General features: G+C 34.1%; 1 protein-coding gene across 1 annotated transcript in view; it reads right to left on the bottom strand.

The window, feature by feature from the left end:
• Window positions 1-20,359: 20,359 nt before the first annotated feature.
• The window catches only part of LOC111051483 (GATOR complex protein WDR59), a 45,371-nt gene continuing 37,783 nt past the window's right edge, over window positions 20,360-27,947 (bottom strand). The window contains 4 exon segments of the mRNA XM_039423025.1: window positions 20,360-21,767; window positions 23,659-23,812; window positions 26,404-26,497; window positions 27,622-27,803. Of these exon segments, the coding sequence (XP_039278959.1) occupies window positions 21,628-21,767; window positions 23,659-23,812; window positions 26,404-26,497; window positions 27,622-27,803 (570 nt within the window). The 3' untranslated portion in view covers window positions 20,360-21,627.

The following is a 27,947-nucleotide window of genomic DNA, read 5'->3' as shown; positions in this document are numbered from 1 at the left end:
TTTAATATTGTGATTCTGTTTAAAGAAATATTCTTGAGGGTAGTTTCTATTTTATTTTGATTTGAGAATTAATTTACAAAACATAGTATGTTGTATTTGTTGATTTGTTGTAAATAATATTTTCCTCTCTTCTGATGCTCCTGTATGCAGACATAATTTCTCGTGAAATTATTTGCATACAGAATTATTTTCGCTAAGATTTATTGGTGCAATAGCATGTTATGTTATGTCTATATACAGTTTTTCTTTCTTATTATTGGATATATTGTTAATAAATTTAATAATTATTATTGAATGGACAGTCACTTTGTTCCTTCATTTTTGTTCATCTGTTATACTAATTTTCTTTTACTTTTGCTATTCTGTTAATTTTGATGTTTATTTTAATAGAGGCTGTTTGTATTTTGAAATAGGTACTGTACGATATAGACATTTAATTTTTATTTTTACTTTTAATTCTATTGCCAACATATTAATTCATTTTCTTTTTCTTTGCATTTTTTGTGATTATTGTTTGTGCTTTCTTTGCGAGAATAAAGTTATTATTATTATTATTACTATTATTATTATTATTATTATTATTATTATTTTTATTATTAATCTATGTTGAGTAGATGACTGGGAATGGTCATTATTGATGTGCTATAGACTTACATTAACAAGAATTTCGTTTCACGAATTTAGATTGAGACCGCTCACAATACTTGTTATTGAAAACAGCTGAGAGCTGAATAATTATTTGAGAATTTCATATTGGTCGAGATGGAAATCCTCATAACTAGGGGTCTGTAAAGACCAGGTAGATGCATCATCCACCATTCTGGGCCAACAGCTTTTAATCACCCAACACGGTTGGTTTGTGGATAATTTCTCACAACAATTGTTTCACTGTCCAAGTGTCCATTAATTTATTTATTATGAATTAAAATTTGGGACTACTATTTTTTATACAGAATAGCAGATGCTGCGTATAACCCCTCTTTGTAGATCCTTACAACAGCTACTTGTTATTTTGCTGAGTAAAGTGTCTCAACCTACGATCTGAAACGAAAATTACACATTAATGAGAGCATATAGCACAGACTTAAGAGCCAATTACATAATTGAGCCACTTTGTGTGCTTTGCTCAAAATACTCAACATTAATATACAACATTAGATAATTATTATTCAATAGATTGGAAAAGAATATTGGTGCAGAACTATTCGATACCTGCTATTGTCATGGAGCAAATAAAACCTATTTTTCAAAGTCTGGCAGACACAAATTTGCTGAAAAGATGTTTGAAGGGGAAGACTCAAAATCCCAATGAGTCTCTCAACAATGTTATCTGGGCCCGTATCCCTAAAAGAACATTTGTTTCACTGCCAGTACTAAAATTTGGAGCATATGAGGCAGTGCTATCGTTTAATGATGGTAATGTTGCTAAGTGCCAACTTCTCCAGCACATGGGGCTGAAAATTGGGAGGAACATGGTGACATCGATGGTGCGCTTGGACAAGGAACGTATTGCTAAGGGTGAGAAGAAAGTCCAAGAAATTGAAAAGAAAATTAGGCAGAAGCGTTCATTGGCAAGAAGAACTCTGGAGGACATCTATGAAGCAGAAGAGGATCCAGACAATCCATCATACAAGGCTGGAGGGCATTAGTGGTGAGCTAGAATGACCAAAAATGTTATATAAAAATTTTATTTTGCGAATTCCCGTAAATTTGATTTTTCAAGGTTTGGTGCCACATTACTCAAGAACCATAAGAGATATACCTTTCAAATTTTCAGGAGTCATTTATTATTGTATTTAGCAGTGACTAACGAGAGATTTTCTTGATAAAATAATTTGAAGTCGATTAACAAGTAAAAAAACGTTTTTTTTTTCTAGGAAAAAAACATATTTTTTTTAAAAATCATAAAAAATTTATTTCTTTAGTAATCAAAAAAATCCTGTGTTAAGAACTAGATAAAGTTTCATTCTTTCAAACAAAAAAAAAAAAAAAAACACATGAATAGCTTCAATAGTTCTTGAGTAATGTGGCACGAAGCTAACATTGTGTAGCATAGGAGGTTAGACGACTCCCCTTACGTTCATAGATTCCAGATTTTTTTAAACTTATCTTGCTGAAATTTGATTCCTTTTTCATCAGTTCGAATGCATTATTTGTTGTCTTATAACCTGTAATGAATTTGTTTTTTGTGAAGGTTTTTCTTATAGCTCTATTAAATATTGTGTTATTATATATGAGGGGTATAAATGCAAAACTCACATTCTCCACTTTTTTTGAGGTTTCAACGCATTATGGTTTTCTTATTTTGAACTAGACATGACTAATACTATGTTGAAACGCAAAACTCACTTTATACCGTATTAATTACATGACAAAAAATGAATTTAGAAGCAGAACTAACATTCTCCATAGCATTCAACTGCAATAGGCACATTCTCCATGCCGACCAATGGAGAGGATAGCATTGAGTCACGTGACTGCCCGTATGAAGCGCCTAGCAGCTGTGTATTCTGTCTTCTGAGTTTACATCTTTACAAAGAACATCTACCATAGAATTTGTTCAGAATAGTTTTCTCATGACTAATAATATAATTTGAAATGGATCTTAGTGTTAAACCTGTAGACAAAAGCATAGGAGAAACTCCAAGAAAAAGAGTAGCTGTACCATCAAACTGGAAACGACAAAAAGCCAAAACTAGCAGGTAAAATTCTAACCTTACTCTGTAGTGTTAGCATAGGCTTCAGTACGGTAACCTATTCTATCTTGTTATTGTACTTTACAAAACTCTAACCCTAAATTCAAAAAAATTAGTGTTTGAATGATTTTTAAGTCTTGTTCTGGCATTTACTAAGACTCATAATCATCAATGGACTGTTATTCTATTTGATTTCAACTCTTCATTGGTGTAATAAATGAAATACCTTTTAAATATTTAAGCTTTTATTTGCTCAAAGATAATAAAATAGTAGTATTAAATTGTAACAAACAAATATAAAGACTTTCATAGCCCTACCCAAAATATACCTTTTAATTTTTGGCACTAAGCAGGAGAACAGGTTTTGATGTAGGCAAGCTTCAGATAAGAAAATAGAAATAGTGAGTGGATATAATTTATTCACCAACAAGCTATTTCTAGTTTCTTGCTTTCAGGTACACAGCAAAAGGCTTCCCATCTTTCCCAACCTGCAATCATGAACATGGGTCACTGAAGTGCAAAACATCAACTCATCAGGACATAAGAAGATTCCACTCCAAGTTTTATGAAGTACCAAATAAAATCTATCAGGACAACTTCATGTTAAAGTATATTACCTTGCAAGCTATCAAAAGAAGGCGCCCAAAAATGAAAAGAACAAACAGCAGAATGCCAGAGCAAAATACTATATTCCTAATAGGAAGAAGGAAATGGTCCCAGTTTGTCTAGATACATTCATCAAAGCTCTAAATCCTTTGTCAAGATTTCGTATAAATAAAAATGCTAAAAAATTTTATGAACTAAATGAAGTACCTACGGAAAGGAGAGGTGGAGATACAACGGGAAATAAATATAATGCTAAAAGAGAAAACGTAAAGACCTTTCTAAACAGTCTGCAGTGCAGTGAAACTCACTACTGCACCAACAGATCAGGCCGCAAGTATCTCCCTTCTGAATTTATTGAATATTAGAAAACTTTGGAACATGTACATAGCAGCTACGACTGATGAGACACTACATGTGAAGGAATGCTACTTCAGATACATTTTTAACAGATTGTACAACCTAGGATTTGGAAGTCCAAGAGTTGACGTTTGTTCAAAGTGTCTAGAACTATCAGAAAAAATTAAAACGTGTAAAGATCCAGTCAAACGAAATGATTTGATCACAGAAAAAAGAATTCATAAGCTTAGGTCAAAAGCTTTTTACAATCTTATCCAAGAAAGTAAAGATGACCTTTTAATACTAACTTTTGACTGCCAAAAAAACCAACCCTTACCAAAACTACCTGACCAATCCACCTACTACAGTCGCCAGTTATATCTAAATAACTTTTGTATTGTTGAGGGAAACTCAAAAATCAAAACTTACAACAGAGAATGTTACTGCTTATTTTTGGACTGAGAATGAATTTAATAAAGGGTCAAATGAAATATCTTCATGCCTCATACACCATCTAAATTCTATTGACATGACTCCATACACCACTGTTCGACTCATCAGCGATGGATGCGGTGGTCAAAATAAAAATACCATTTTAGTCAGCGCAGTTTGCTACTGGTTTCTGAAAGCACCTGAGAATGTCAATGAAGTACAGATTGTGTTCCCAATGACTGGTCACAGCTTCATCCCACCGGAACGAGTTTTCGGAAACATAGAAAAAGAAATAAAGAAACGAGAGGTAATTACCAGTCCAGATGAGTACATTAACATAATTGAAAAGTTTGCAACAGTGAGAAAACTAGGACGTGATGTAACAAAGACTGGAAGAAAGCAGTTGGAACTTGCATCAAGAAATCAAATTCTTGGCACTTTGGGATCTCGTCTTGTAAAAGGATTTATCTTACTAGGGCGAAATCATTAAACACTGTCAATATTTTGGTGCAAGGTGAAAGGACTTACCGGCTAAGACAAGTTACTGAGATTGCTGGAAGGAGCATTGTAAAGCGTGGCAAATCTTTGGAAGACTAGGCTCATGCCACAGTAATCAGGACTGGAAACTTTGTGGCCAAGGAACAAAAGGTAGGATGTTGATTGCCTTCTGAAGAAGCATTACGGTGATGATTGGAGAACTCACGAGCACTTGACATTCTTCAAACATGTTTTGGATGGCATTGAGGTTCCATTACCAGCCCAAGACAATGAGTGTAATCCCATGCATGAAGTGCCAGCTTTTCAAATTTAAAAAGAATTGCTATCAAGAATTTATAAAAATTGATTTACAAATATTTTGTGTGTTTTTAATAAATAAAGTTATTTAAAAAATATTCGTTATAATCCACACAATATATCATCCTTTTTGAATCTCAACTTGATTATTTTTTTATCTGAAGCTTAAAGACACTTGCTTAGTGCCAAAAGTAACTAACATTCTCCAAATCATTCACTTGCAAAATTCACAATCTCCAATATTAGAATCCATAACTCACATTCTCTACTTTTTAAATATTATTTCCCATTAAATAAAATGTAGGGATGAATAAACAATGATATAAAATGATTTAGCTTGGTAGACTCTATACATCAAGAATAGTTAATTTTAAATTTGAGAAGTTCATTGTTCAACAAATGTTTTTTTCTGTTCCTGTAAAATTTTAAAAAGTGGAGAATGTAAGTTTTGCATTTATACCCCTCAATTATTAATAGAATAATTATAATGGATTCGAATAGTAATCAGTGATATTCATGTCAATAATGTGTATTCTTGTGAGTATATAAGAATGTCACAAAGAACTATGCTGCCTTTTTGAATATACAAGTAAAAATGACACATGTACTTTATTTAAACCTAATGTACTATATTTTTTAGGCCTGTGATTACCAAAGTACTTTATTTTTCTTAAAAAAAGGTGGCAACCCTAATTGTGGTTGGAAAAAAGTGGTTGACAATTTCAATTTGTGTTTTCATTGTGGAAAAGTACCACATCACACCCAACATAACAAACTGTATTATTCCTGATAATATGCATTATGCTAATAAATATGTTATGTATAATGTTACAGTGCCAATCGTACTTCTGGATCGCCCCAGAATAAGCATTCCGCAAATCTGGAGCGATGATTTGGTGCAGTTGGGCTTAAAGAATATGACCGGCAAGTGTGTAAATTTGATCTGGGTGAGGCCAGATGGGGTGCAAAGCATTTTCTGTATGGTGGATGCACAATTTCATGTGTCACAACTGATGACATGGGTAGGAGACATGTGGTTGGCCGAGGATTCAGTTAGTGGGGAAAGAATGCTAATTGACGGCAAGTCAAATTATGTGATCAGCTTGCCACAGCCCCAGCACCCGCTGCTTATCACGTCGCAACTTGCCTCGCTCTATCAGCTCGCCCGCATGGCACTACGGCGCGCTGTCTACATCACAAGAGCCCCAGTCAAGCTAGAACTGCCAGCAACATTACTGTTAAAATATGAGTTTTGCATAACTAATTTTTTGTTCTAATTGATAATACATTTGACTTATGTATTCTACAGACACAGCCTACAGTTGCATATTATACTGGGTGTCTATAAATGAATATCGGGGTTTTAACGCTTTATAAGATTTATTACATTATACTTACAGTTATAAATGATATGTCAAATGAAAGAGCAACTCAAACAGTTTTTGTTCGTTGGTACCAGTGCGCATGTGCGTGAAATGTTTCCGCTGCGATCCGCTAGAATGCGGTATAGCAAAGATGGTTGAACGTAACTGTACCCGACCGCTGGATTGGCCGCAAGGGGCCCAATGACAGAGCTTGCTATGCGTGGCCTCCACGGTCACCCGACCTAACGCCATGCGATTTTTACCTTTGGGGTTTCATCAAGGATCGTGTGTATGTGTCTCCGTTGCCAGCTGATTTACCTCCTTGAATTACGAAAGAGGATTGAAGCAGCTGTTGCAACAATTATAGAAGACACACTACTCAACGTTTGGGAAGAACTCGGCTATAGACTTGATGTGCTCCGTGTGTCAAATGGTGCTTACATAGAACACTTTTAAGCTTGTATATAAAACTGTTTGAGTTACTCTTTCATTTGACATATCATTAATAACTGTAAGTATAATGTAATAAATCTTATAAAGCGTTAAAACCCCGATATTCATTCATAAACACCCGGTATTATACATAATATACTGTACTCTATACTGGCCAAATAGAATTCGAAAATAAAGATAAAAAATGACCCAAATGATGTTCAAACCAAAATAATGCTTGACGTTCACCTAAGACAGTTTGAAGCCTACAAGACCCTCAAGAATAAGCTGATTGAAATGAGTAAGGATTCTACAACATGTTTAGTTCTTGAATTTGATTATGCACAAAATCTGCCCTCCCAAAGTTGAATGTGAATAATCAGTTCTACAAGAGACTACTGTGGTATTATATTTTCAATATCTACTCTCACAATGACAATGGGAATTTTATGTACTGTTTTTTGGAGAGTGAAGACAAGAAAAATGCTGACAGTGTGGCCTCATTCATCTACCACTGTCTTCAAGAAAAACTGAAAAAAAAACATCCATTCAAAGAAGTTTTTCTTTTTTCTGACAATGCTGGAGGACAAAATAAAAATTCCATGATATCTTCGTTCTGCTCATATCTTGCATACACATTCAAGATAAAACTGACACAGATTTTTCCAGTGAGAGGACACTCTTACAATCAGTGTGACAGGAATTTTGGCATCTATGCAAATGAAATAAAACGTGAAGAACGTATTACTACACAACAAAAGTATGATGAAATCATCTGCATGAGTGCTGAAGTCATCCACGGCCGTGGCATCATGAAGCAGTGGAACTCTCTCCAACCATATTTTTCAAAGAAGCCTGCATCTAGAGGAATTTTATTCAAAATACAAAAGTACTGCAGATTGCAGTACACATCACAAGGCAATATACTAGCAGCAACGTCATATTGTACACTTGTACACATTGTACACTCCATTCTCATACCTGATCAAACCCTGTTGTTTCCCTGATGGACTTTTGGACAACCTACCTCCGGCTGAGAAAGTTCAAGTGAATCCACAAAAAATCAAAGACGTTCAAAGTTTGTACACTTTTTTGCAGCCAGAAGAGATAAAATCGTTTGAAGACATTATTTTCTACTGAAGAGAACAATAACAACTGAAGTAGGTACTGTGTGAAATATTATCTATTGAAGACAACAATAATGACTAAAGTAGGCTACTGAGTAAAATGAGTATCTTTTTTGTCAACTAAACTTTTTATTAAGAACAACTTTTGCTTATACCTATAGCTTTTTTTTTAATCTTATCTGACAATATTAAATCAATTTCCTATCAAATATTTTTTGATTATGTTTATATAATATTTCATTATATATGAAATATTTCTCATTGATGTATATCAATATTTCATTGATTATGTTTTTATTCTATAGTAAATCAATAAACACATTGAATATATTCAAGAGTGACTTTTTACCTTGAAACTGTTGATTGATACAAAAAAGACCTCAGTGGATCTATTTTCTATGAGAAATATCAGAGTGATATGAAACTATTTATTCATTATCTCAATAGCAGAATAAAGAGAAAATATTTAATTTTCCATTAATATAATGACTTATAGTGATTAAGTATGATAATTTCAAGAAAAAGTATGAGTAAATCTTTACATGCGATTTTCTCGAAACTATGTTTTGTGTCTGAGGTCTTTTTTGCACCAAACTCCCCAATTATAATTGAAATGTCCATACCATATGTTAATATAGAACTATAATCTAGAGAGAGTACCTCTTCAAAACAGTTGTTAACTGGTAACTAAATTAAAAATTTGGTCAGGTTGGCATTAAGTTGAGTTGACTTTGTTAGGTTGGCACCAAGTTGAAAATTGAAATGCATTTATCCAGGACCTCCTAAATACCAATCCAGTGAAATAACAATTTATCCAATTAGCCAAAATTAGAATAGAATACCAATAAGGCCAGTAGTAAATTATCATAATGCTCCTGCATATAGAGTTTGCAAATATTTGAATAAAATACTACCTCAAGAGACAATAATGGGAGAAAACCATAGCATAAAAAAAACATATCATTTAGTTCAAAAAATTAAAGATATAAAGATTCCAACTGATGCTATTTTCCTATCATTTGTTGTAACCAACATATACACTAGTATTCCAACAGATGAAACAATTAGAATTCTGAAACAGAATTTGATAGATGATAATAATATAAAATAATGATTTTATAATGATAATAATTTTTTATTATCCCTATATTTTCAAAAGTTTTCTTCCCTATATTATAATTTGTATCCAATGTATTGGAGTTCAAGAGGAAAATTTCTTGTGGATTTGGCTACAAAAACCTGTGCTGAAAACAAATATTTTACAAAGAATAAAGAGGTAGCCTAAGTGTAAAACTAACCTATAGCTTACATTATTGAAACAGATTTTCAATTTAGTATTCAAGTTGTTATTTTGTTGAGCTTAATTATTAGCTATGTAGGCCTACATTTTACTCAATGATAAATTTCTATTTCAGAATAATATTGCTCAGAAATTGCTCATTATAAATAGTTTGATGCAATTTCAAGACCAATGTTAATGCTGTAATTTTTCATTTCAGAATGCTGTAGCAGATCCAATTCCTAACAACAATGCTGTTAATATCATGGATATCAATCAGAATTCTGAATATGAGAGTACAGTTGATAATACTGATGCAGATGTTGCATGGAATCCTCCAGATCATAATCTGAATATTGACAGTGACTGTAACAATCAAACAAGAAATCAAGAGGTAAGTGTAAAACTAACCTACAACCTATTCTAATTTAGTACCTATTCAAGTTCTCATTTTGTTATAAGTTTAATTAGCTATGTAGACCTACATTCTATTGAAAGATAAATGATTATTCCTTGATATTAATATTATTTAATTATGATTTCAGTTATGTTCTGCATGAAAATCATGTTTCATCAACCTTGGGCTAGGCCCATTTCTAGTCTCAGTGTAAAATTATAACTTTTTGTATGCTTAGGCCGGTATGGGGTGTTGAAAATTAATGAATGCTTGCATGAACAAAGGAGTTTGTTCATGGTGGAAGAATGAAAAAGCCTGTTGAAAAACGATAAGCCTACCATATTGGTATTCTACCTTGAATTCTCCTGATCTAAATCTAAAGAAGCTACTAACTATTCTATCTAGGATAATTATTGAAATTCCTCATTGTTAATAGGTTGATTCAATTTCAAGACCAGTGTTAATGCTATTTTTTTTTTTTTTTGTTTCAGAATGCTGTAGCAGATCCAATTCCTAACAATAATGCTGTTGATATCAGGGACAGCAATCAGAGTTCTGAATCTGAGAGTACAGTTGATGATTCTGATGCAGATGTTACATGGAATCCTCCAGCACCAGATCATAATCTGAATAGTGACAGTGACTGTAGCAATCAGAATGATGTTGAAGACAATGAAGATAACAATACAACCGAAGGTATGAATGAATTGTTGGCCACCGTAAAGACATTGTCATGTATATTATACATGAAAAATTTGGAAAAATCGAAAATAATGATTAATAATAATCCTCTAAAGAAAAATATTATTTATTGGAACAGATATGTTGATGATATAATATGTCTGTATAGTAATGAAAATAAAACACATGAAGATCTTGAATTATATTTAAATTCAATATCACCTTCTGTAAAATTTACGATGTAACCTCAAGAACATGAAATAAATTTTCTTGATTTAACGATTAGTATAAAAGATAACAAACATGATTTTAGTATTATTATGAATAGTGTAAATAAATTTTTGCTTTGACAATGAGAAAGGTAATTTGTTTCATTCAGAAGGAGTTCTATTCAATACTGCTCTATCTATGATTCACTGTTTCAGATGCTGTAGCAGACATCTCATCCAGCCACGATGCTGATTTATTGGAAAATGAAGTGAAGGAGCCCCAACATACTCAAAACAGTCTCGGCCCTTTGAACAACAATGCTGAATTGGTGATTGAAGAAAATGTGATCATTGGTGACTTATTTGCTTACAATATAGAATTAGAATTTATCTACTGTGCCGAGCCAATTGAAGACAAGGAATATCATGTTGAGACATTCTTGGAAAACTCACTACCGGTAGTTGAAGTTGTAGTAGAAGATAATGAAACACTTGGACAAATAGAGGGAGGAAAGAATTCAGTGAATGTAGGTTTACCAGAGAAAGAAGACGATTTATCTAGAAGAAGTTGTGGCAGAAAATATTGGAGCACTTGAAGAAATACAAAAAGATTTGACTGATAATAATAATGATGATCATTGTCAGGAGAAAAGGGAGAGAAATAGGAAAGCTGACCAATCCTCATGGGAAAAAATCAAACTAAGCTCAAAAGAATGACTGGCCATTCATTTGTTGGCTACCAGAGAAAAATTATTAATAATAAAATAGCAGTAGAAAGAACAAATTTTGAGAGGGCAGGCAGGAAAATGGGTGCAAAATGTAAATCTAAAATGTGTCAAAAGAGTGCTAAAAGATCTTGTGATTTATTTTCTGCTGATGACCGGAAGATTCTATTTGAAAAGTTTTTGGCTTTGACTTGGAAGGAGAAAGAGATGTATGTGAGATGCAATACCTCTCTCCCAGTACCAAAGAAGAGATCTGGTAAAGCTACTTCCAGGAGAAGTGGTACTATAACTTATAATCGGAAATATAATGGTGTTCCTAAACAACTTTGTGAAAAGATGTTCCTACATACATTGGGCCTAAATGAATGGATGACTCTTAATTGGATAAAGAAAAATAATAAATTTGATCAAAATGAAACTATTTTGCCAGATGATGGTGACCTTATTGTGCCAGATGTAAGTGATGAAGTATGTGTTGCAGAGTCAAACTCAAAGTCCAACATTTCTAGAAAAAGAGAGGATTTAATTAAGTGGTTTGAGAGGATCCCTAAATTGCCTTCCCACTATGCCAGGCGTGACTCAAAAAAAATTTACCTTGAACCTACTTGGTCATCGAAGAGTGAGATGTATCGAGCATACAAAGAGAAAATGGCTGAGGAGAACAAAATGTGGTGCAGTGAGGAGGCACTGTTCGATGGTATTTTTAATGGAATGAACTTGTCCCTTTTCAGACCTCGCAAGGATCAATGCGATACATGCTGCTCCTATAAATTAGGACACATTGATCCTGGTGTAACATTAAATTGAATGAACTGTGATATCCATCATTTGTAATAAATGATTGGTGACCTGTTTGTAAAGTAATAAAAGGGGGCGATCCACCAGTTCCCAGACGGGAACACTGTAATATTGTTGTTGCGCAGCATTTGATGGTAGAGCAAAAGCAGTTGGTTTTTCTTTTATTATCAACTAGATGATTTTTTGAATTTGAAAGAAAAACATTTTTTTTTAGGAGTCAGATTTATTTTATTGAAATGAAGAAATTAATGTGAGATTTAAATGTGAATTTTAACATATTTTGGTTTTATAAAATTAGTTATGCTACAATTATTCTAATACAGAACAATTAAGGAAGGATATGAAATTTTGTGCATTTAATCAATTTTAAAAAATTTAAAATAAACTTTGTTGCCAATGATTTTACAAAACGTTAGACAGAATTGTGTTGGACAGATTTGTGTTTTTTTATTTAAACAAGTTATATGACAGTTTAAAAAGTATTATTCATTTATAATTAATTTGGAATTTCTAAAATCAAAACAATATTGAAAAATAAATTGAATGTGGAACGATACCGTTATACTGTTGATGTCCATCCTAAGTTGCCATGGTCGATGTCCAGCCACGGGTCAGCTCGGTCTGTCTCAGGAGGTAGGCGATGAACAAGTGTGAGAAAATATTCAGAAGAAAAGTGGAAAGCTTTTTCCACTAGCTGGCTGGAGGGGAGACTAGAATGCTAGCCCCACTTCTACCTCTCCTCAGTGTTTTTAGTCTGTCAGCCAAAACTGTCTGATCAGCTTTTAGTTTTTAAAGTTGGAAAAAATTATTTCTCTCTTAAAGAAGGAACTGATGTTTGGGGGTATGTCAAACCTTGTGGTTCATGACATCGGAGTATATGAACAGCATGTAAAAGGTACAGCCCGGGAAGAAAAAGATAAAGACAAACAGTTATCATTGAAAAAAATTATTGCCTTACAGTACTTGTGATCTCCAAGCTGTGAAAATAACACCTTTAACCAAAGGAAATGCTATGTATTACAAAACAAAACTGACCTCACACAACTCTACGGCTTTTGACTTGGCCACTCGTGAGTGTACAAATTATTGGTTCAATGAAACTGAGCGTGAGTTAACTGCTAACACGTTCACCTCATGCCTAATCAATTATCTAGAAGAAAATTGTTTGACTCCTAAACGCCCTATTGTCATTTTTAGCGATGGATGCACTTGGATCAGAACCGTAATCAGACAATGTCAAATGCTCTGTTGCATTTCTCTGTAATTCATAATGTAGAAGTAGAGCAAAAATATTTGATCAAGGGTCACACTCAAATGGAGTGTGATTCAGTGCATGCTCAAATAGAAAGAGTCATGATAGGGAAGGACATCTACATTTCATACGATTTTGTTACATACACCAGAGAAGCAATTTCATACTATGACTCTATCAGACCAGTCGCCTAGTTGGTCGCCTAGTTGGCGATCCAGTTGTGACTGATATTCACAGTCTTCTGTACAATAAGGATGATCGCATTCAATATAAAATAGAATTTGATGACACATACAAGGAATTGCCACGTAGGCCTTCAGTAGTTGATAGAAATTTCAAACCTCCAAGACTCTAAACTCAAAGACTTCCAATCAAAGAAAGCAAATGGAAGCATTAATTTACAAGAGTTAAAATCAGTAATTCCTTCTGATTTCCATGGTTTTTATGATAATATAAACTACGAAATGTTTGAAGTCAAACTCGGGAAACTGCAATACCTGGGTCATGTAATGAGAGGAGAGAGATATACACTTTTGCAAAACATCATACAAGGAAAGATACAAGGCAAAAGAAGTATAGGAAGAAGACGGATCTCCTGGTTAAATAACTTGAGACAGTGGTACAACAGTAGTTCCATTGATCTTTTCAGGGCGGTTGCCTCAAAAATCAAAATTGCCATGTTGATAGCCAACCTTCTTAAAGGAGACGGCACATAAAGAAGAAGAAACTACGAAAAAGCTGCTACTGAGAAGAAAGTTCAAAAAAGGAATAGCTTGCAATCCAAGGCAAATGAAAAAGTTAGAAAAATGAAGTAAAGTTTTCATTTTATATTATAAAATCAAACTGGTTTTCGAAACTTCACAAGTAGAAAATACATTATAGTAGCTATATAATTTCTTCTAAGTGTTATCTATCATCACTCCAATATAAGGTTACTACTTTAAAAGTTTTTAAAAACAGTGTAAAAGTAGAGTAATATAATATGAAACTTAAAATAATAACCTGTACCTATTCATTCTCAATTTTTCACATTTGAATTATTTTATTGAGAATAATGTTTTAAGAAATGTTTATTTGCATTATGAATTATATTATTATGGTACCTAGATCATTTATTATTTTTATATATTTTTCATTTTGGAGCAAAAGAAAGTGGTAATAATACAATAAAATCTATCTATTATTAAAATTGATTGATTTCTTTATCTGTTAATACCACGAAACTAATTTGTTATTAAATTCTAAAACCACGTATCTTGAATATTTCAAATTCCAATTCCACGTATGTTAAACCCTTTACTTGACAATGTAACATGTATGATACATATCCATATAATTTTTTTTCGCTTTCTCCTATGTATTTGAATGCTTTCTTGGCAATGAATCACGGGAGTAACATCATCTGATCGCATTAGTCGAGTTTGAGCGTATTCTGGTGAGAATTAAAGTAACTACAATCACTTTAGCAAGATGGCTACCAGAAGGCAACAGCAACCTGCATGCATGGTGAGTTTCAACAACAATTTAATTACTAAATAGTCGTGATTTTCAGTTCAAAATGAGTTAATTATGCTCGAAAAAACATATATTTTCCACTGCAGTTCTCAGTCAACACATGCTAATAATCATTTTAATAATAGATATTGGCGAATAAAAATGATTGTATCACAGAATACACATTGCCAAGGCATCATCAACTAATGCTTACCGGACAATGTATATTCCGTGTTACATTGCCAACTACCTAATAACTTATACAGTTCCAAAATAACTACACGTTGAAGGTTTAGTAGGTTATGAGGAACGTTATTTTGAATTAGGATGGTTAGTTTTGATGTTTTGTAGTTTATGGTTTAGTAGGAAATGAGAGACGTTATTTTGAATTAGAATTGCAGTCAAAGCAAATAGAAAATTGGGTAAAGGTCATTACAGACAACGCCTGTAACGGCCGGCGACGGTGATATAAGGAAAATAAGGAGAATATTATGAAATACTAATGGAAACATAAAAACTATTTTGTGCATAAAATTCTTAGGTTATGAGACTATCATAGGTAATTCGATTTTTTTCTTTGTTCCAGAAAAAGGCTGAAAAACAATTTTTCACTTCTCGAACTGAGAAGATTATGGCAGCACATGCTCTACTTCCACCAGAGGATGGGTCATCAGATATGGATGGATTCGAGTCATATGAAGAAAACAATATATTGTCAAAGCGGCAGGATAATCCTAGCAGTTCAGAAACTTCTATTCCACCTTCTCTCACGTCTTCCATGGAAAGCCTTCTTTTTCAAATTGAAGCAGGTGATACCGATACAATTTCTTTTCCTGTGGACTCAGGTGACTTCACACACCAGCTTCAGTCTGGCGGACTAGACAATGTTCCACAGGTGATTGAGACAACTGAAATCGCCTTTCATGAACTGAATATTGGAGAAAATCCCCTAGTAATTACTGTTCCTCCACCAGACAATGTCACAGTTTCCCCTCCATTTAACAATGTTGCTTTTTCAAAAAAAGTTGAAAGTGATAAGTCTTCAACTTCCACTAAGAAACGTAAAATACAAAATAAGGTGGAACCTAGGGTACTAGCAAAAAAAGTGAAAAACACATTCTCTAAAAAGTGTAACAATCATAATTATTCATGGAAAAATGAAAAATTTCAGTTTCCTGCAGATTTTATGACACATGAATTTTCAATTCCTGAATTTGTAGATTCTCCTATTCATTATTTCAAAAAGTTTTTTCTGAAGACTTATTTGATATGATAATTGAAAATACAAATCTGTATTCTACTCAGGAAACTGGAAAGTCTGTACCAAAAGCGAATTTTGTGATTTTTTAGCTATAAAAATTATCATGGGCATTGTCAAAATGCCGGCTTATACTGATTACTGGAGCCATGAATTCTGATATGACAAAATTGCTAATTTGATGAGAAAAGATATCAGCAGATAAGAAGGTATTTGCATTTCGGTGATAATAATGATAAGAATGATGATTTATATTTCAAGATACGTCCATTTCTTGAGAAACTCCGAAGTAATTGCTTAGCTATTGAGCATGAAACACATTTCAGTGTAGATGAAATGATGGTTCCTTATAAGGTTACTAGAGCTGGAAGCAGGAGACAATATCTAAAAAGCAAACCTAAAAAATGGGGGTTTAAAATATTTATCCGAGCAGGTGTGTCAGTCTATGACTTCTTGGTATATGGGGGGGGGGGAGGATACTTTCAAATTCAGCAACTTTTCTCAAAAAGAAGAGAGTATGGGCTTAGGGGCCAAGGTCGTAATAGCTCTTTGCAAATCAATTCCCAATCAACAATGTAATGTTGTATATTTCTTTACTTCTATAGAGCTTGTTCATCACCTCAGAGAAGAGTATGGCATCTTTAGCCTGGGTACAATTTGATCTAATAGATTGAGAGGTTGTGAAGAAGTATTGTCAGATGACAAAACAATGAAAAAGAAGGGGCGTGGAAATTTTTCACAAGCAGTTTGTAATGATAGTAGGGTTGCAGTGGTAAAATGGTTCGATAACAAGTCTGTAATATTAGCAAGCTCCTATGTTGATGCTTATCCAGTGGAAAGCGTCAAACGTTTCAGCGAGGAAGAAAAAAGGAAGGTTGACGTTAGCTGCCCTCAAATTGTCAAGCATTATAACTGCCATATGGGGGGAGTCGACTTAGCAGATATGCTAATTGCCTTGTATCGTACAAATTTTCGATGCCATAGATGGTATTTGTATATTTTTTCACAAATGATTGATATTTGTGTGAACAATGCTTGGCTGTTGTTTAAAAGAGAGAGCAGTCTAAAGTTAAAGGCAACAAAAATGACACTAAAAGAATTTAGGTTTGTCCTATATGAAAGCATAACAAAAAAAGAAAGGCGTGTGGGTAGGCCTTCAAGCACAGACAAGGAAAATATTTCAAAAATAAAAAAACCAGTTGCACCTAGGCCGATAGATGAGGTTTGTAACGACAGAGTAGATCATTTCCTGTATTTGATTGATTGATTGATTGAGTACTTTATTTATGTAGATTACAATATATACTGGCTTATACACTTATATACAATAGCTTACAATACAGCAAAATTATAGATGAATTTACATAATATAGACTAAGAAAATAATTATTGAACTGTATATGATATGAAAAAGCAGTTTGTAATATAATAACTCTAGATAATAATCATATTGTTATGCATCTACATAAATTGGCGGAGCTTTGGACATATCAATGTCCATTCTTCGGAAAGAATATTAAAAATATCCTCCCCACTAACTCTCTACCAAAGAGAGTATTTGTATTTGTGGAGAGAGGTCGTTGCAAATTTTGTACTAATGGACAGACAAGTGTCCAGTGTGAAAAATGTAAACAACGACTATGTTTTGTAGTGAACACTCGTAATTGTTTCTACAATTACCACAAAAATAAAGTTACAATTTCTATTGTTTCCAAAATCCAGTTTCCAAAAACTACTTCCTGTTTATTTGACTGCCATTCATTATAATACAATAGAATTTTTGATATTTAGACCATAAGGATTATTTTAGGATTATAGGTCATAATAGCCAATAGGTCACTATAATATCAATATGTCATAATAAAGCATAGTACGTATAGCAAACCAAACAAGAGGCAAGTTTCAGGTCACTATATCCTTTATGTCATTACAAGCGATAATGTCATGATAAACGATTTCCACTGTATATATATACAAATAATATTACTCAGTTTTTGTATTGATTAATCAAGACTTCATTTGGAAAATAAAAACAATGTGAAAATGAAGCTATTGTTGTTTTTATTTTATTTATAGGTTTCCTTCAAAAAATCCTCAACTTGGCAATGTAACATAAGTGATAACATCAATTTTCTCGAAATGTGGGTGAACATTTTTTTCATATTTTTCTGTGTATTCTATGCATAAGTCTAGCTTAAATAGGGTATGAAATAATTTTTTCTGGAAAATTTTCACCCCTGCCAAGTATAGGGTCAAAAAGTGATGTTTTAACACCCCGAATAATCAAATTTATTTTTAACTTTTTTATAAGAATGATTTCATCAAAAATGGATTGCAGAAAACATGTGTTGTTATTATTATTTCTTATCACTGGATAAAGATTAGATGCATTCATCAGAAATAAGCAAAAAGTTAAGTTTATTCCTTCTCCTGAAAAATTATATTTTTCTAAGATACGAGGTATTAGAGTTAGGCCATCGTTATACTAGGTTCAATTCAGTCTTTATAAAAAATAATATAACATTCTGGAAGTAAACTACTAGCTTCAAATGCGTTTTGAACCATAGCCAACTTATTATAACATCGAATCAAGTATTCTAACCTCATTAACATTTACAATCAATCATTAATACCAGTAATACAGGCTTCATTGCCGACAACGTCTCATGGAAATGGAATCATTCATTTAACATGTCTAAATACTCCAAATACCCGTTGTCATCATCTATCACCAACTCTACCAACAAACATTCGCAATTATTCCAAGGATGATATTTCCCATCTCTTCATTATGAACAACTATCAAACAGTGACTGTTTCTCAATAAGGTCAATTGGCCAATGACCTCCCAAACAAATAAATTTGAAATAATTTTGCAGTTGAATTCATTTATAAGCCTGGTGTCAATGAGAAGAACAATACCCAATAAGCTTTTGTCCAGTGAAGATGACATACAAACCAAGAGAATTCTTTCGACATCCAAGTCTGTAGTACGAAGAAAGCTCATGGTAGGAAGTGGTGAGGATGAGCCTAACTCTCTAAATTCGAGTGACAATGAAATCCATTCTTTCATGGCGAAAAATATGTTGGATGCATTTTCAACATCATTGAATGATGTTTAAATTTTAAAAATGTGAGAGCTGCCAACTCCAGCCTTTCAAAATCAAGTAGGCCCAGTAATCAATTTCAATTTATTTATTTCAATTTTCACAACATTACATATCACTATTTTCAATTTCGAACCCTTAATTGCTCAAATCATACATCGTATTTTTATGTGTTTCCATTTAATCTTGTTGAATATGACTTGAATTATCCAACAGACGAATCTCCTTATACTAGGCTCAATTCAGTGTTTATAAATAATACAACATTCTGGAAGTAAACTACTAGCTTCAAATGCGTTTTGAACCATAGCCAACTTATTATAACATCGAATCAAGTATTCTAACCTCATTAACATTTACAATCAATCATTAATACCAGTAATACAGGCTTCATTACCGGCAAAGTCTCATGGAAATGGAATCATTCATTTAACATGTGTAAATACTCCAAATACCCGTTGCCATCATCTATAACCAACTCTACCAACAAACATTCGCAATTATTCCAAGGATGATATTTCCCATCTCTTCATTATGATCAGCTATCAAACAGTGGCGGTTTCCCAGACGACATCAGGGAAGAGGCAAGACAATAAAATTCCAATTTTCTTGCAAGAAGGAAGATTCCAATTGCTGAGAATGAGAAGCGTTGGATTGAACAAAAAAGGAGAAGAGTAAAAGAGCAAGATTGTGAATTTCAAAAGGCTGGCATTTCAAGCACCACAAGATGCAGGAAGTGCAGTACAGTGTGCTAAGAGTGGGAGCATTTCGCAAAATGATGACAGGTTTAGTATAAGTAGTCGTGGTATGCAATGTGTGTGCAGCTTGCACTTATATGCAGCATCATCTCAATGAGAAATTCCCCTCATCTACTCAACAGATTGATAAACTGATTGGTGAGGGGGATTCTCACTATAATAAATCAAGGGATCATCTCACCAACGGAGCTATATTGCTGGCAGTGGATGGAGTGGCTTCACCACTTCTTCTTAATGGCAGCATAATATACAATATTAGTATTGAATTCATCAAGCAGGGATTCTATCCATGTGAATTAGGTAAACATAATCAACGTGAGGACTTGATTAATTATCTATCAGGGAGCCTCGAAACAATTTTCGATCAAAATCCTGATAAGGGATGTATTTTTATAGGGCACTCCATTGCCATCTCACTATGGAAAAGAGAATCAAGCTTCTACATGATGGCAAAATGGACTAAAATTTTGGTGTTGCTCGGATTTCAAAGATTAAAATCCTACTACTTTTCCTGACTGACTGTGATGTACAACGGCCACCAGTTTTCAAGTTAGGCAGTTGAATTTATTAAAAAAAGAAGTCGTCCCTTGAGACTTAACTAAACCAATTTCTGGTGCCAACTTGTTTGCCGACGCATAATATTTCTATTAAATATTTTTGTCTAAATCACGTTTGAGCAATTAATAAGCCGCATATCCAATAAAAGTGATCTGGTCTCTCTAAGCATTTCAAGTCGTAGTATGTGACAGTATGTGAGTAAATGTTGTTCTTAATATGTTTTATATGGTTGTTTGTAGAGTTTACTGTATTTTTTTAAGTAATATTGTGTGCTAATAAAACATAAAAACAATATTTTATTATTATGCACAAGTTCTATGGATAGTATCATGGGAATATGATACTTGTGTTGCTTGAAAACAAGTTTCAACTGAGAACAAATCAATTCGAATTCCCCACTTCAAATTCATTATATATGATTGTTTCAACCAGACAATTAGCTAATTCTTTTCTTTAATAGAAGAGAAATATTTGTCAAGGAAAATTTATTATTGATGATACTGAACGATATTATAGAAGTTTTCAAAACTTATTTAAATTCATAACCTGTAAAGAGAAGTGATTAACAATATAAATTGTTTGAAGTGTTTAGCTGAGTGCTCAACAACACAGTAAACTTCATGAATGTTCAACATAGATTATCAAATACAATCTCCCTTGGAAGACTTGTTATTTCAATTTTCAAGATCTTAGAAATCAACTACCATATCAAGGATACAATACAGTGAGGCAGGAAAAATTATTGGTAGAATAAATTAATTTGTAAAAGATCCATGATATTGGCCTACCAATATGATAGGAAAGTGATATATTCTTTAGTCTCTACATTTTTGAGCGTAAAATTGTACTTAAATTCTTGAAAATAACACAGCTTTAACATGGTTCATATGTTAAAAATCCGTGTTAAAGTCATTGAAAACCTTTGAAAGTTCATGAGATAAGTTTTTGGCTATGCTTGTTGTTCTCTCCCAATCATAATAAGCTGCGTTATTTATGATTTGTGATAGTAATCATCAAGTTAATGGGGATCAGATCTTCAAGGCAGAGTAAATGTTTCTATTCACTGAGAAATTGAAATAACAAGCGAGATAGCATTTCCATTGCTTGTCTACACATATAAGAACGATTCAACAACGTGGCATCAACCATGAATAAATAAATGAAAATTAATAAATTACCTTAAGTAGTAGTTTTCTTGACACTAGGGCTATTCGCGTAGAAAAATAGTATTGCTTATAAGAGAGTTGATAGTGATAAGTAAGTAAAAAGATTTGGAGTGGCTGACTAGATTTGTGAGATTAGGAGAGATGTGGGGCTCAGGGCTCAGGGCTCGAGCACGGCGGCCGTTTCGGCAAGACAGTGACAGCCGCAGCCGGACGGACAGACGACCTCGTGTCGGAACCAGGCGTCCATGTGCGTCGCGTGGCCCCCATGTCCGCACACCACGCAGAAGTTCGTCGCACCTGCAACCAATCAAATCAAATTCATTTATTTTCTCTTCAATAATCTTCAGTATTCGGAGACCGAGGAGTTGGTGTCGTTGTACCGGCGCGGAACTTGAGACAGTACCACCAATTTCATGCAGTTCTTAAGGTGCGTACAGATTTACGCGCCGCGAACATGAGCAATTCACTTTTAATCAGCTGTTGCCAAGCTTTTTATATCTGTATCTTACCGTTTCTGTAGAAATACAGATATAGTCAGCTGATTAAAAGTGAATTGCTCATGTTCGCGGCGCGTATATCTGTGTAAGCACCTTAAGAAGCTGCACTGCTCCGTTAGAAAGATGCGTTGCAATTGGTAATAAACTGTCAAATCAAATAGATTTTTTTCGAGTGCCGAGAATTTTTAAGATGAGAATAAGATCATTCCAGGAACCTATCCAACATTTAGGAGTTCTAAAAAACATTTTTATGAGTTGCTATAAAGGCGACTTGTGCCGTTCTATTGCACGCAAATTGCCTAAACATATACTCACTAGTCACTTGGCACCATGTGGTGGAACGGGTTGGCTGTAAGGGGTGATGTGGAGGTCAACTATTATTATTATACAAACCTGTTTGAATCATAGTAAAAATCACTTTAATAGTTGCAACCACTTCCTCTTACTTCATTGATAGTGTAAATGAGAGTGAATCAGTTTGTAAAGTTCATCCATCAAGCACCTATTCATTTTCTACCATTTTTGAGATAACGAAACAAATGAGAAGTTGAACCATTTAGTTCGTCAAATTCAACGGTATCAAGTTTTCGTCAATAGTCAGCTACACCGTTGCATTCTAGGTTGGGATTAGTGTTGCACTAAGGGTGCACATCATCGTTGTACTCTAGTAATGGGTTAGGAAGACGTTAGGTAAAGGTTAGGTGAGGGGTTGCAGTTTTTAATGGGTTCTTGATTTTAAATGGCAATGTGCTGGTAGTTATTAATTTCATATAATATTGAATACATTGGCAGCTCGTGCCCGCGGGGCGGGTGAGGTGCCCGTATCTTTTACTGTACAGCACTTCGCCTGCTTCGTGGGCGCGGGCCGGCATTGCCGGCATAGTGGAGTGAATATGAAACTATGAAACTGGCAACCAGCTAGTAGGCCTGAGCCCTTTAGGGGTTTTTGAACCATTGACATACATACATTAAATATATGACACTGTACCCACTGGACTTTCTGAAACAACAGGAATTCGACGAACTGAAATCGCCTAACCGAGCTGTTTCTTGATTAACTGAGATCTTAATGAATAAAATGTCACCCGTGTAAACATTGTATTTCATAAATGACTGTTTCAAATAGATTATTTGCAGCTCAAGTACGAGACCAGCTCGTAGAACTAACTGTACGTAGAACTAACTCACTTATTTGCAGCTCGTAGAACTAACCTTATTAAGTAAGTTTTTTGAACAGCAAAATTGTTAAATAAGGGGTAAATCAACTTGATTTCTGAAGCGAAAACAAACGGCATCTATCTTAATCCAACAAAACTATCCATGTCACCACAGCTCGACTAAGGCTTCTCAAATAATACATTTTTAGGTATAAGAATACACTATATTACATATCAGACTGATAATAACCATTTCATGAAGTGACTAACTGTTGAAAAATGAGCTGTTGCGAAATGAAATTTAACTGGGATTAAGCGGAATAATAGCTGATATTATCTGGCTCGCCTCTCCAAAAACCAAGGCGAAAATGCACACGATTCTGTTATATATTAACAGGGATTAAAAGCCACGAGAAGCAATCAATGAAGGCTCTTTTGAAAAGAACGCTTCTCTAATTGGTTCTTGTAGCATTCAATCACCATTAAAACTCTTTGAGACTTTTGAGCGTGAGCCATAATTTGAGGATAGTTTACCTCTTACAGCCACATGGCAGATAACGCACTGCATACTGGGCTTCTTGCACGACGAGCAGCTGGCATCCTGGACGGGCAGTCGACAATGCTGACAGTCTGCTTTGAACTCGATTCCGCTATGTGTTTCTGCACTTCCTGATATGTATTTCATAACCTGTCAAAAGAATACATTATGTATTTATGATATGTGATCATCACTGTAACCGATCACATATTATCTTAAGATACAGAAAAACGTAGAGGGGCGATTTCCACAGAGCTGAATTCTGCTTATTATCCCCCCAAACGTCCTGTAGTCGGTGCAGCCAGATCGTAAATTGTTGTCGAGTTATAGAGGCAGAAACATGGCCGCCTCACCTGAGTCTACCGCCAAGTGCTAGTTGCGTAGCGTTACACGTTTTTGCAGGAAAAATGCAATGGTTCAGCATAGATCTATCAGAGAATGATTCAATTTTACGCAGGAAATATGAGTAATTATTTTGGTGTCGGACAATTTAATAAGTCAGTTGAAATGACTTCCGGAATCGACGTGATCCATGAGAGCTTGGCCTCATAGTACTGGTGCGGCCAAACGGCTTATCCAGCTAATCAAATGGGATAATTTCAATCACCCACTACACAAATCTGACTTGGCCACTGGTAACTTATATTGGAAGAGGGGGTAAACTTGACACAATGGGAGGACCGAGTTCTAAATGGAAACCAAACAAAATGAGAAATTAGAGCTGTGTGATGAAATGGTACTTACTCGATATACACTTTTGCGCGAATACTTGAACGGGGCTGCATGGAACGAAGTCCACACAGCAACTAATGAACAGCAACTAGGCTCTAGGAGTAGAAGAGCGTCTTCTCCTCCAATACTATGAGGATGTGAAACGGTGAGAGGGGGAACACGGCATGAAAGATAATGGGCCCGTTCTGTGTACATAGAATGTGATAAATTGTCCAATTCACAATTTACCAGGTAAAAAGTTCCGCGTCCCATGGGAAGAATTTTGACAGATTCTGTACCAGAAACCAGTTCCAGTTTCAAGTTCCTGTCCCACAGTCGAAGCGTAGTAAATTGTTCCAACGAGGTACAGTTCCAACTATCCGAGCTCTCATTGGTCGATTGAATCTTGTAGTCTGCTTGCTTCTCTGCGGCTGTGCATGCGCTGATAGCTTGTTTACCATAGCATAGCCATAGAATACATAATCAACAAAATTATGTTTGATAACCATTCGTTAAATGAATTTTTCTTTTTAGAAAATTTGAGAGTAATGGAATGAAAGAAATGCACACTTTTCTAGACGGTAAGTTTGTAAAACAGCCTTCTTCAATCACGCAGCTAGTGAACGACACAATTTGGTCGCTTTAACCAAAAGCTTGAACCAACGATTTTGAAATAGCGTTCCATGGGAACATTTTGACTAGTCACGTGATGGAGCAATTTACGATTGGAACTGGAACAATTTACTGTAGACAGAACGTACACATTGTCTTCTACCCATTATCGTTATCTCCTTACTATCATCACCATATATATTTTCCCAAAGTCAAGACATGACAATAAGGGCAAAGCTCTCAATCTATCGAGGAGCTCCAATACAACGTCATATCCCTCTTGAACTCATTTGGCGGCAGCATTTTATGAAGAGGATTTTGTTAGGCTGGTCCACTGGTATGACAAATACCTCAATCGCCAAGGCAATTATGTTGAAGAATAATCACAAGTGTAAGTGACTCTTAGTAAAAAAAGTTGACTCTTAGTTCAAAAAGTTTGTTTACAGAATCAGCCCCAGAAGTTGGAGACATCTCTCAGAAAAACTGAGCGTGAGAATATTGTACATTGTTCATCTTCAATGTTCCCGCCATCAAGTGGATGATGAATTATCGCACGTTCAATGAATTATCTGGTTAATGAATGAATGTAATTCATGTTTATGCAATTATGATGTGAAATGATTGTCTAACTCTTAATAAGCAAAGTTCGTGTCCTACCCAGCCAATCCTCTACTTAAAAATATAACCGCAAATTAAAAATATTCGTTAATAATTAATTAACACTTTCTCATAAATTCAAAAGTACCAAGCAATGCATTCAACATTTTTGTTTTTGCCCAGGCTGGAATGACTCAAATTTACATGCATTATAATTCTACTTACCACTTGTTTCTAAATCATCTCCATTTTATTCAAACATTGTCTTCAACTTTCTGTCTAGTGTATTTAGCATAGAGAAAGTCATGACAAACTGTACAGATTACTTACGAAGAAGATTTTCAAGTTTTACAGGATGTACTTCAAGTTTTATAGCTCTATAAGGTTTAAGCACTACAAATAGAGTAAACAAAAAAAAAACAACTAAAGTGAAACAGAGATTCACAAACAAAACCTACAACCAGTTGGAGCTGAAAAATACGGCAGTGATTTATAGTGATATTAATATCGTCAGTTTTTGGTAGGGTGTCGCTAATGGCACTGCGTCAGCCCACCATAAATGGGAATGTCCCGTTCATGGAAGAATATTATTTTCACTGAGTCACGGTCACTAATACGGCTGACTGAGGATCCATCTTATTGCTTAACAAAATTTAACCTTGATGGACACTTAAATTTCCACTTGGACTTTTTCACTTATTCTGTGCATTGTAAATGACAGTTTCCAATGTTATATGTTGTATACCAAAAGGAATAAAATCTTTTATTGCTATGATTGGTAAAACGAGCAACAAATATGTTTTCATTTTTGTTAAACTTACCTGTGCACGAGCATCTAGAAAATTCCATCGATGGAGAATATCTGCATACGCTCTCTTGTACTTATCATACAAACAGTTCATGCCATCATCCACTCTGTAAAATATACAAAATGTTTTGAGGAAGAAGATTCATGGAAAACATGAAACTCAATTAACAGTCGCCCACTTTCTTTTGATAATGTCTGATGTATAGATGACTGCACTTGAGTGAGGGCCCTTTTACTAAGTAGTATTACTAGTTTACTAAATAGTGGTAGATTAATAATTAATCCAGTAATATCTGACTAATAAAGGGGATTATTAAAAGAATAACATATAGGTCTGGGTAGACAAGATGTGGCAATAAATCAATGCAAGTCATTTTATGATAGAGAATTATCATCAAGTAATGGTTTTAAGTAAGCTAGTTTATTCATTTCAGTTTTGTTATGTTTGTGACTTGATAGATGGATGAATGAGAGTAGATTGAGTAGAAATGAAAGCAACAAGCCGTCTAACTTTAGCCGCAGCTTGGCTATATGAATTACATTTATCTTCCACGATTGATCATCTATAAGCTCTTATTTAAATTTGAATTCGAATAAATTACAATAATAAGATTAATGAATTCTAAAACTGATTGCAATACTCAAGTAATTGATAACGGTTTGATCAATACCAATTAATGAAGTAATTCAGTAAATAGTCTGTAAGCATATGAAAATGATAACTATCCAGCATTTAACATAATTTAGTCCAACCTTCTGAATGTAATACGTAATAATAGAGCCTTGATCGGAAATAGCAGAGCAGCATCATTCATCAAAAAGTAAAATAAAGCAACAAAATCAGATTTTTTCACTTGACATAAGTAGTTTCTAAGTATCTAGACAATATTGCAAATAACATATTTCGCATTCATTTTCAAAAAACAGTTACCTAAACACATGCCAAAATATAATCAAAATTGTCTAATATAATCATAAAGATCATCTTTTTGTGTAGTTGAGAAGTTGATATTGTGGTAATTATTTATATTGAATGAAAAAGACACTTTTTTGACAATTTCTTAGTCTTTTTCATTAAATAATAACTATCATTGTCATGCCAAATGACCATCAATTTGTTAAGAGTACTAATGATTTCAAGGACGTGGAAATGATCTCTGATCGTTATGAAAATATTAACTGGAGTTCCTTCAGGGTTTGATATTCCTATATCTTCAAAAAACATACTCACTTTATACAGCGATCGTTTTCTGAGTCAATCGGTAAATGTTCAACAATCGTGGAAGATATCCTGAAGTCATCGAGCGATTCAGACCAGGAATTTGAGCGATTCTGCTTGAGGACGGTGAAATTCCAGCTCTCCAACGACATGTCCACTTCATGAATGGTGTGATAAGGCGAGCCACCTGGCTTCTCAAATTAAAAAAAACACACAATGTTAGGAATGACACCAATACGAATCATTATTGACAATTATCAGAAATATTTTGACAATATTCAGGGATGCATTAACTACTACAAAATTCTTGTTTCGTAAAATATGAACGGAGTTTCCAA

This window comes from Nilaparvata lugens, chromosome 3, assembly GCF_014356525.2.
Source record: "Nilaparvata lugens isolate BPH chromosome 3, ASM1435652v1, whole genome shotgun sequence".
In the NCBI taxonomy this organism is placed as follows: domain Eukaryota; kingdom Metazoa; phylum Arthropoda; class Insecta; order Hemiptera; family Delphacidae; genus Nilaparvata; species Nilaparvata lugens.
The sequence above is the reverse complement of the archived record's forward strand: the minus strand, read 5'-3'. Positions and strand labels throughout refer to the sequence as shown.